Source organism: Lycium barbarum, chromosome 5, assembly GCF_019175385.1.
Source record: "Lycium barbarum isolate Lr01 chromosome 5, ASM1917538v2, whole genome shotgun sequence".
Classification (NCBI taxonomy): domain Eukaryota; kingdom Viridiplantae; phylum Streptophyta; class Magnoliopsida; order Solanales; family Solanaceae; genus Lycium; species Lycium barbarum.
This window is the reverse complement of record NC_083341.1, coordinates 25,020,221-25,031,678: the sequence shown is the minus strand read 5'-3', so window position 1 is coordinate 25,031,678 and position 11,458 is coordinate 25,020,221. Positions and strand designations below refer to the sequence as shown.

The 11,458-nt window shown below is 37.1% G+C and overlaps 1 protein-coding gene across 1 annotated transcript; it reads right to left on the bottom strand.

The window, feature by feature from the left end:
• Window positions 1-1,274: 1,274 nt before the first annotated feature.
• LOC132640760 (protein transport protein SEC23 E-like) lies at window positions 1,275-11,003 on the bottom strand. Its single transcript, XM_060357515.1, has 12 exons — window positions 9,982-11,003; window positions 9,447-9,620; window positions 7,360-7,521; window positions 6,816-6,958; window positions 5,118-5,193; window positions 4,788-4,960; window positions 4,520-4,601; window positions 3,692-3,769; window positions 3,225-3,386; window positions 2,856-3,119; window positions 2,548-2,652; window positions 1,275-1,925 (listed from the first exon to the last, which is right to left on the bottom strand). The coding sequence occupies exons 1-12, from the start codon at window positions 10,711-10,713 to the stop codon at window positions 1,776-1,778; spliced, it is 2,301 nt and encodes a 766-aa protein (XP_060213498.1). The 5' UTR covers window positions 10,714-11,003; the 3' UTR covers window positions 1,275-1,775.
• Between the last annotated feature and the right edge of the window lie 455 nt (window positions 11,004-11,458).

Here is an 11,458-nt window from a genome sequence, read left to right as displayed (position 1 = left end):
GCTGATACTACCTTGCTGCACTTTTTTATTTGAGTGCAGATTGTGTGCCAGAGACTTCGACCAGACCAATATTTAGCTTGAGGCCAGATCCAAGGGTGAGCTCCTCCTGTCCATGCCATGCCGCCTGAATATCTTTCTTATTTTGATGTCTACTTTCATTCCAAACATTATTTACATTTATATACAGTTGTCCATTCTTGAGACAGTTATGTTTTAGAATCCTTGTACGATGACTTTCGGATTTTGAAGTTGTAATAGTCAGGATTTCTGCACCTTTGTTTATTTATGGCATGACTAGACAGTTTGGTTGTTGTCGTTATTATTATTATATTATTATTATTACATCCTTGAATGTTTTAAAATTGACTAATTAAATTATAATTGGTCAAAGGGATGGTTCGCCTACTAGGAGAATTAGAGTGGGTGCCCATCACGGCTATTTGGGTCGCGACAAAGCCTTACCAAATAAAGGGGCATGCATTTATTGGTCGATTATGGCAAGAGTATGCTTGGCTGTCTTCTTATGAGATTGGGCTTCTAGACGCCTTATGCTTGGCTGTCTTCTCATGAGATTGGGCTTCTAGACGCCTTACAATAAAGAAGCCCTAGCCCCTCGGACCCTAACATGAAAAAATACCAGCATTTTATCATGAAAGTGTCACATTTAGATTGCTCTTCAAATTATTCAAGTTGGTCGGAGACGATAATTCTCAAGCTTTTCTATCATGATTTTCTCTTGCGTGCTTTAGATCCCATCTTTCTTGATAAAGAATCAAGACGAAAGCTCGAATGTACTTATTCAGGTCAAAGTCTACTTTTAGTCATTCTTGAATATAACTCAATAGTAGATGCAAAGTAGGCTACCGGGTACGGTTCCTACTTTATGAACAAATCAGAATGTAGCTTTTCCCATCAGTGACGCAGTGCATCAGTGCTTCCTAATTTGGCCCATATTTTGCACTTTGCAGCAGCCTATTGGACAACTATTAGCCCAAGTCGGCTTACAATGTTCAAATTAAGATTTTAGTACCATGTAACATTGAAGTTGCAGAACACAGGAAGGCTGATGAAAGCTTTTACCAACACTTTAATTAATTAATTCCAAACAGTTATATTGGCTTTAATATTTAAAGGGTGTAAGAAACATATTCGCGAGAGAAGTAGCCAGATAAAGGTAATTTTAATCATGAGTATCTTAGGTAAATTCAGCATGTTTCCTCTCTGAACATCAATCACAAGCTTCAAGTACTTAACATGACACAATGGGAGCAAAATTGTCCATAGATGTGTATCAGATAATTTAAATTATGAATGAAGTCCAAAATAAGCAAATATTTTCAAAAACTTTCTATCCTACAAGCCTTAATCCAATAAACTACAACTACGAATTCAATACAAAAGCAAACACAAACTCTTTGCCTGGTAATAACTAACCAAAAACGAAGTTGCCAACATAAACTATCTTCTCATTCAACAGCCTGAGGGAGAAAAAACATAACCCCCTTCCCATATATAACTATAGATATAGAGAACAATGAGTCGCATTACCCTTTATTTTCATAGGAAGCAGAAGTACATCCTTGTACCTGAAAGAATGTCATATGTAGTCCTAGTTTTCCAAATAATATCTGGGTCTGACCTCTCATCTTACGGATGATGGGAAGAAAATTATGAACTTCCGACAAGAGGCTGGCAGGATAGATCAGGCAAACTCAATGAGATTTTCACATAATCGAGACAAGCATTAACAGTAAAGCTCCATCTTTCTTCTTGTGTCAAGAAGATTGCACAGCCAGCCGCTGAAGATGCTCAAAAAACACTTGAAGGCTCACATCGTCTGTAAAGATAACGTCTGATCCAGCTGCCATATCATTTGCATTATTGTACGTAGCAGATGGATTCAACTTTGCCAAAAGGAATCTTGCCTGTCCAGCATGAGTGAAATGATGTTATCTTCTACTGACGAACTTACAATTGATCCTACTTCTCAATAGGCAAGTGGGCCCTTACACATCGCACAAGGCAACAATATTTGAAGGGAAAAGGGTCTTCAGCAAAAAGGATCATTTTTACCCATCTACTATGCGAAAAGGATCATGGTGATCATGGTGGTGTTAATGATGGCAATAAAACAACAAGATACCCAGTGAATTCCCACAAAGTAAGGTCTGGGGAGGGTAGATTGAATGCAGACCTTACGCCTACCTTGGGAGGCAGAAAGGTTGTTTCAATGATGGCAAGGGTGTAAGAAAATGCAAGGAGTGAAAGAACAAGGGAAGGGAAGGGAAGGAAAGGGGTTAAATGAGTTGGGTTGTTGAGATGGCATGACACATGGTGTCCACCTCATCAAAATGTCAATGTTGCGTAGAATTGGGTGTCCACCTTGGACAGCCCTAACGGAGGAGGGGTATATTTGGACCATTTATGTATCGACGAGGTATTTTTATAGGGATAGTATAATAGAGGGTAAAATCGATCCTTTTAGCATAGCAAAGGGGTAAATTTAACCCTTTTTCCCATATTTAAACTAAAGAATGCATTGGTTACCTGGGAGCCATGCTGATCACACACTACCAGTCTTGGAACAGGAAACCTCTCACGGATGATTGCTTGGGCCTCATCGTGGGGAACTTGCAACAGTTGTGCAAATGCCTGAGGTGAAATAGTTTTGTTTCATGAACACACATTATGAAAAATACATCACGCTAGTACAGCATAAATTCTGCATGCTTGATGATGAAGAAGAGATTTCTGAATCTTCCTCTTTTCATTATGAAGAACCGGCAGACTGAAGCTATGACAAAAAATAAAAAATAAAAAACTAACATTAGATGAGAGAACAACGTGAGACATACCTGGTGCTCAGGCTGGTTCTGGTATCCCATGTTTCTCCATTGAGCTACTGTCATTCCATGGAAAATAACTACACTAAAATAAGCATCCAACAAGAGAATGCGATCAGCTGCAATGGATGCCACATCCAACAAAGCAGGGGAAGGTAGTGAATTGAATGAAAATGCCATTAGTGTTGGCTGAATCATGACAGCAGCATTGCTTATGCCCTCCCGATTGAGCAACATGCGGAAATATGCTGTCTCATCTGGACTATTATTGAACACCTGAGCCACACATACATTAGTGAGAAACAACTTGTACATCCATGACATCAATTTGTGATGTTAATATGACACTGAGAGAAGAAAGAACATTCCGAGCTCTATCACCTGTAAGAACTGGGATCGCCGTAAATGAAACATGAATTGAGGGAACAATGAAAAAGAGGGATTCAAAGTGAATGAGCTGGGGTCATCCTTCCGATAATCACCAAATTTGGCGCACAGACGAATGAGATTACGATCTAGCCACCTTGTGGCATCAAAATCTTCCTGAAATATCAATAATACAGAAATGAGAATTGGGATATTATAAAGTTCAAGCATGAGATGATAAAAAGGAATTTGCATCTTTTACGACGATTCATGTTTTAAGGATTAATTCTTCCCTACTTCAAGCATACTCAACTAACCTTGTTACTTTACTATCTATTTACCAAAGAGACAAGGGTACCATGACGAATTGAGAAGGCCAACAAAGAAATGATGAAACTAAGTAGGCATTCACATGTATATCGTTACTCGCTTGAGTACTGTCAAAATTTATGCAGAATTAAATGATAGTCGAGAAAAGCTACCTCCATCTCCATTTTGTAAGAAGCTAATCTAGCCACTACAACCGCAGCAGTCTCTTGATCAAATCCTTGCACCAATTCCTGGAAAACAGATTTCTTGCAGTGTCAGGATTAACAAACACTTGCATGCTCCCCAAAAAATGAGATAAAATTCCTCAACCAACTTATCAAAAAAATGAGATAAAATTCCTCAACTACTTGACGCAAGACCAAAATCCGAAAAGGACATTCTTGTTCATCGAGATACCCTCTGCAGGCAGCCCTTCCCAGAGGACTTTAATAAGAATAGAGATATTCTTTCAACATAACAATTTCCATGTATCTACATGGAGATACTATTATATTATGGACAAGCTTAACCTTATTGTTGGAATTGGAAAAAAAAATTGATGGAGAATTTTTTTTGTTAATGAACTTTCAACTGATTTGAGATTCTTGGGTGATTGACTCATCACCGGTATAGGAATGTCAACCATTTAGGATGTCTTAAATTGAAAATTAACTTGCATGAAATAGGTTGAATAATGTGGTCCTGTTTCACATGTTTAATAACACAATATATTCCCTTTTTAATCTCTTAAATGAGCCAAGACCCAGTGGAAACTGCCCTCTCTCTCTCTCTCTCTCTCTCTCTCTCTCTTGTCTGTGGGAAATAGAATGCCTCACAAAGCACAACTCAGAAGATTACCTGAGAGCAGCAATAGAATTGAAAGACAAGTAACTCTATACGTGGGGACAGATGCATTTGAATTTGGAACTATACAGAAGAGAACAGTAATGGAACTTATTGTCTAACAAATGATATTTCTAACACAAACTTTTAGTGCCGACCTCATTGCTAACAGCAGCATCAACCCATCTTCTAGTAATAGTCGTAACTCGTAGTTTTGTTTGACCATCAGGGCTCTGGTAACTGCATTTACATCAAAGCCCACAAATTTTAGATTCACGGTAACTCTTCTTTACCACTATATAGACTAGTTCAAGAAGAAAAACAGTGTAATCTATCCATTAACGAAATCTCAGCTTAAAATATTTAAAAAGAAAAACTAACAGATAAGAAAGAAATAGAGATAAATGTTCCTAGTGTTCCAGGTACCTCGTGAGAAACTGTATGTACAATTGCGGATTTATATTGCCTGATGAGTCTGATTTCTCACTAGATGAAACATCAAAGAAAACAGTTAAGCAAGTGTTTTTGTCGAGACCACACAGCTTCCAAGCTGTAGTATTCCCCTCACCGATAACCGTGTTGGAAACAGCAGGTCCTTTCTGCATAGCACCAAATGATCAATATCAACTGTCCAAACTGTAACTGAAAAAGTTAAATTTTCTTTTACAGGGGATTAAGTTTTCAGAATAGAACTTAACTGTGTAACTTTAGGTAAGTACACACTACCGATAATATGTAGAAGTTTAGTGAACCAACCTTCTCTAAAGATGTGCATGGTCCAATTATCCCTTGAATTTTAATATCCTTGGAGCAGTTGATCTCTAATGTACCGCTGCAACAATTTAATGACTCAGATTCACAAATCATTGAATTAAGATACCAAATGCATCTGTAGCAGTAGTGAGTCAGAATCAATAGGAAATATTTATGCTGCACAAAGTACAACTAATATGAATTTAAATAGATACTTCTGTAAGACTACAATTCATGAGAATCATTTGCTTAATTAAAGTTCACAACTTACCAAGGTATATCCTTTTTGTGTGAGGATGAATGTGGGGAGAAAGAGCGTTCCAGGGTTTTGTATTTTATCATAGTGGAAAATGCAATGAGAGTTTTTAGGAATCAAAGTAGAAAGGCAACCAAATACATAGAAAACACATAAAACTTGCACCAAAATTTCCTCTCTAAGGTCTAACCACTCTGTCAAGTCCCTCAAGTGTTAACCCAACTAAATCAATCAACTAGAGTGTGAGGATTTCAATTGGTTGTTTTGAAGCTGTGTTTCTATGAAGAAACTAAAAGGATAACCAACTATGTTATGTAATTTTTGCAAAAGTTCATCAATCAACGACAATCAATCAAAAATTAGTTGGGATATATGACATATTCCGCTCTATCGGGGCAAATTCATTCTAACACTAGCATGTAATTTTACCTCAAGGAAAAGCAGGGGTTTTCTAACCTTAAGGTTCTCCAAATCTCAAAGTTGTCTCTACCTGGACTACTTAACTGTAACAGTAGCTAAACCTTAATCTCAACTAGTTGGTATTGACTATACAGATCCTTCCTTCAATTGTACTCTAATTTTTATCTAAGTCTACATTCAGTCCCGTCTTTTGAGATATTACGCTATCTTAACTCCAAAGAAAATCTAGCCAAAGTATGAGCAGTCTAATTTCCAACACAACGAGAAATGAGTAACACCCGCAAAGTTTCTAAACTATAGTGTCCAACCACATCATATATATAAATATATATATATATATATATATATCTCAATTTCAGTGATATCTTCTCCTTGTTCCTAATTGTTGCTAAGGATCCATTCCTATAATGACTTCCATGCAGAAACGGCCTTTTTATACGTAAGAAAGCTAGACATAAAGCTTTCATTCGACTGAAATCAAGCCTTAACTTGATAATTAGGTATCAATATCTCATTTTTTTCAATTTTTCCCCTAAATTCATTTAATAGAGACGACTTTCTATCAAGATCAACAAATTTACTCAGGACGACATTTATACAGGTAAGAAAGTTAGACATATAGCTTTAGTTTGATATCAGGTATCATCTTCTCAGTTCCTTTCAATCTTTTCATTGAATTCAATAGTACTAGATATGCACTGCATCTATCACGAGGCTGATTCTTTTTTATTCACAGTTTCAAATATGCTGAGTACTTTAACCCATTCTCTACTGTTTATCAACATAAAATCCCTCTCGCAAAATTTCCCTCGCTGGTATACAGCTTGGACCAAAAAACAACCTTCAGAAAAGTATATCTTATATTATAGATAGTTAGATACTTCACTTTAGTGCCTCTTGCTAGAAAAGGTAGCATCCATAAAATTGAAAATGTTTCCACGGTCAAAACAGCCATATTGAAAATATAGCAAAATTAGTGTACTTTGAAAATCAGACAGAACAGAATAACATCCCAAGAAGCTCACTTGAAGGACAGCCCAAGAGACTGTTCACCATCTTCAAAGATGTGCTTGAAAGAATCTTTGAAAACAGAATGACCAAAACTTTCAGCTAGAACAACTAGTCCTCCGGTTTTTTCAATAGCTACCTTCATCTCAGCAACCCCAACCTGAAACATAAAATTGTTAGTGCAAAACCAAACATGACATCATCCACTGCCAATTCATCACCAGCATTAATCAGTCTAAATTAACCTCTTAAGTGACATGCATAATACACCAATGCGGAGACAAAATAAAATACACATGATAGAACTCAACACGCCAAGCATCCAAATCTATCACGCCAAGCATATGAGTCTCAGATGTTGGAACATTTTTTCAATCAGTTAATAAAAAGTACAAATACTCGTGTCGTAGCTTTTAAGAATCCAGCATAACTGTTAACAAATGTCAGGATCCAATGCATGATTAGTAAGTAGTAACTAGTGAAACACCAGCAACTTTATTTAAAAGATTCAATGACACATAAGACACATGTCACCATGCCAAAGCTTTTACACAGACAAACCTGATCAAGTGCCGAAGCAAACACATCCAAGACGTGACCTTGACTAACAAGCTGCTTTGCGAGTTCCTCATAGAAATGGACTGCCTTTTTGAAAAAGGGTGCTGCATCCTTGTGCAGATCCTTATGAGAACGAACTGGTTCTGATTGATCTTTCGATACAATCTGCAAAAACAAGGAGATTAGTCAAAGAGAAGGAAAAGCCATTGAGATTCATCGGTAGTAAGGATTCAATTTACCCAGGCAACAAATGGTGGTAGATACCAAAAAGGAAAAAAATGGTTTTTCTTCATTAAGGACCCAATTAAGCGTCATTCTCGTGAAAATGCAGGTAACTGTATTCCTGACTCAAATACGTTTCAAGATTATGGCTTTTAGCCTCAAAATTTAGGCCAGCATCAGAGTGACTGCATCTTTTCATGAGCCTTAGGAGAAGGGAAAAAGAGCAGTGAGGACCACATATTAGTGATAGGAAAAAACCAGCTACGAGGTTCACTTACGGAAGTGAATTCATAGAGTTATCAACACTTCTGGAGAATCTCTAAGTACATCACAACATTCATGTGCAATGGAAAAACAGAAAAGTTTGCCTAGCGTCTTTTCCTTGATTACATTAAAGAGATTCTGAAATTCCAAAATCCTTCCCAAATTTATCGAGTTCTGAATCTGATACACAAGATAATGGAAAAAACATTTATTTGGAGCAGTAACTGACTCATCCACCAAGTCGGGAGAGCACACCCTTGAGCCCAATCCTGAACTGCTGTGTGGGGAGAGAGAGAGCATATGGATCCGACTTGATGCTCGAAGTTGAGGTTCGGGAAATTAACATAGAATTCGAAATAAATTGAAGTAGTAAATCATTTCACATGAGAACTTCACTTGTGTTATGCACTCAGATATTTATTTTGACAAGCTACAGAAAGAAACCAGCATCTCAGGGGTTAAACAACAAACATTCAGCTTTGCGCATTACAGTATCATGATTCTCAAAAATTTATCTTCCGCAAAAAGAGTTAAAACTAAGAGTACTTTTGGTAGGGAGGAAAATGTTTTCCATTAAAAATGCTTTCCATGTATCACCATGAGAAGCATTTCCAAATCAACTTCCAGTTTTTGGTAGGGCATAAATGTGGGTAGATTAATCTTACAAAGTAACTACTAAGATTGATGATAGTGTTCTAGTGATATTTTGAGTATTAAAGGTCGATAATAGTGCTAAGTATTGATTGAAGCAAGTAACAAGGAGTAAGACTTAGGATATGTGTGAAGAAAAGTGGCTTTCTCCAAAAGCAAGACAAGTCAATTTTCCATTTTGATGAAAAAAGGGATTTACTTGTCTAATATATTTTTCCATCCAATCTTTTAGGTCCCGACTTCACCTTGATGGTTAGGCCACCATGCCCTTAAAGTCTAGACTCGTGGAACCATGACATATTTGCTTACTTGAACATAAATTCTTTCAACGAAAGAATGTGGAAAGAATGGAAATGGTTCATTCCACAAAGTAAAAAGCTTTTTTGTACCGAGGTACAAATAGAAATTCTCTTTATTTGATCTGCTATGAAACTCACAACTCATAGCACCTAACACTTCTTGTACTACCAGACACACCATAAATAGACATTCAAAAACCATAATTAGACGTGTGCAATCATGAAAATCTCACCTTTATCATAAGCATCAACTCAAACAAATCGAACCTTCTCTTCTTTGGGTTGGGGAGACAGGCAATTTTGGGATTATGGTGATGTGAGATGCAATTATTCTATCATTATCTTATTCTTCGAGTTTATTACTACTGTCGTGTCGTTTCATTTACTTTGGCTATCTTTACTATTTTTGATGTCAATACTTTTCTTTTCTTCGATACTTTAATCGTAGCTTTTTACTCTTGTATTTTTCAAACCTGCTTTGAAAAAACGCTTTTCTTGAACCAAGGGGGTCTATCGGAAATAGTCTCTCTACCCACAAAGGTAGGGGTAAGGTATGCGCACCCCTCCCCAAACCCCACTTGTGGATCACACTGCGTATGTTGTTGTTGTGATGTGACAAGCAAAAAAAGAGTGAAAACAGATTCAAAGGCTCACCGTCCCAGGTCCCTCTGTACAAGGACCGCCAACTAAGGCAACAATCCGAGCACCAGCACCAGCCATACAAGCTCCAAGCAATCCAGCTGCTACACTCAAAGCAACACCAGTACATCGTAATGCTCTATTCCCCTGTGGGACCGGCCATTGATCCGTACTCAATTCATCTAACAACTACAAAGAGAGTACACAAAAACAAGTCAATACAAAAATTACTAAGCTAGTGTTTGGCCATAAATTTTGGATTCGATTTTAAAAAATTTTCTTCAAATATCTGTTTGGGTATGAAACTTGATCAAATTCTGAAAATTTATCTTCAACTATATTCAAGTCAGACCAGTTTTTGGGAGAAATTTCACTTCTACCTACAAAACTTCAAAAAAATTCCGAGTAAAATGCATATCCAAACACAACTTAAAAAACTCAAATTTTCAAGTTTCAACTTCAAAATATATTGCCAAACGGTAGCTAAAGCTACATTGATACATATCGATCAATAAAAAGTGATAATTATCATTATAAACTGAAAACATACAGAATTCAAGGTATATTCACACTCCGAAGCGGGCAACAAGAATCTCGTAACACCAAGATTCGATCCACCACCCTTCTGTATCATACCGGGCCCAACTCCACCTCGTTTACCGAGCCCCAACTGATCCAAAACTTGATCTTTCGACAACTCTTTCGATCCCCTAAAAACATAAACCTTAGACATATCCGAAAACCCCAATTCATGTACTTGCACCTGTGTACCATACGATATAAACCCAACCATAGCATTATCAGGTAACATCCCAATAGCCCTTTTTAACTCCAATTTCGCAAACCCCAATTCCTCTTCTAACATACAAGTATCCAACACAAACAAATAGACACACGAAAACGTTGAAAAATCCGGGTTTTGTTGATTTAAAGTGTATTGAATTGTTGTAAATTGTGGGTATAATTCACCAGGGACATTAGTTTCGGAAATACCAGAATAATGTTGAGGGAAATGGTTACGTTGGAAACAAAAGGGGCAGATCCAGATTAATGCTTGGAAATCGACACGTGCAAATGGGTTAAGGATTGAAGAACAAGTTTTACATTTGAGAGGTGTGTAAGGGAGTGTGGGGATTTCGTTATGTGGGCGGATCAAGTGAATTGACGTTGCGATTGGGATGACGCACTTGCTAGCTTCGACTTTTGTTCTTGGCCAGGAATTCCATGTCATGCGGATTCCGTCGAGTCCTTCTGCATCTGGGGTTGCCATCTCTGTCGCCATTGATTGATGATCTGAAAAAAGGTGTTCTTTTTACGATCTAAATTGGGGATTTTTGAATTGGCGCGACCCCGATGGGGGGTGGGGTGGGGGTGGAGGGGGTCACACCGAGGGAACAAGGCAGGAAATCAGTCAACACTGGGAAGATTGAAGAAGGGAGATTTGATTTAGCTATTGGGAATTTGGGACAAGACAGGGCTAAGGTGAGTTGGGTTAAACATGGACTTTGTTAGTATTATGCTAATCTGAATGAATTTGGGGAAGTTTTCTTTTGGTAGGGGATTTTAACATTTAACAATAGAATACATGCGGTTGTTACGAAAACCAATGACAATTTTATATATTACTATTCCTCTTGTTGCAAAAAGATTATTCTTTCTTGGCTTAATACCTAAATGGACCCTTAAACTTGACATGTTTTGTAAGATAGGCATATAAACTTATAAGGTGACCAGATAGACACTTAAACTTACTCAAAGTGTATTTTTCAAGTTTTTCAGTTGTTTTGAAAACAAAAACTATATTTTTCAAACACTCACAATTTTCATGGCCAAACAAGCCCTAAATATATCACAAAATATTTTTTTTAAAATGCAAAAATAAGGCAAACGCATATACATGAGACTATAAATGTGCACTTAAACCAATAAATACTCGCTAATCGCAATTTTACAGCTTTCAAGTAACTCGGTTTTTTTTTACACTTGAATAATTAAAAAACAATAACTTTAACCAATAAAAATCATTA

Bases quoted from the DNA above. Each gene is read 5' to 3' on its own strand.
- LOC132640760 (XM_060357515.1), bottom strand. From the start codon at position 10,713: ATGGCGACAGAGATGGCAACCCCAGATGCAGAAGGACTCGACGGAATC. The intron at 3,770-4,519 runs GTCGGCACTAAA...TCTGTTTTCCAG, and splicing joins ATGCTGCTGTTAGCAATGAG to GAATTGGTGCAAGGATTTGA. The intron at 3,120-3,224 runs GTGATAGAGCTC...TGTGTGGCTCAG, and splicing joins GGCGATCCCAGTTCTTACAG to GTGTTCAATAATAGTCCAGA.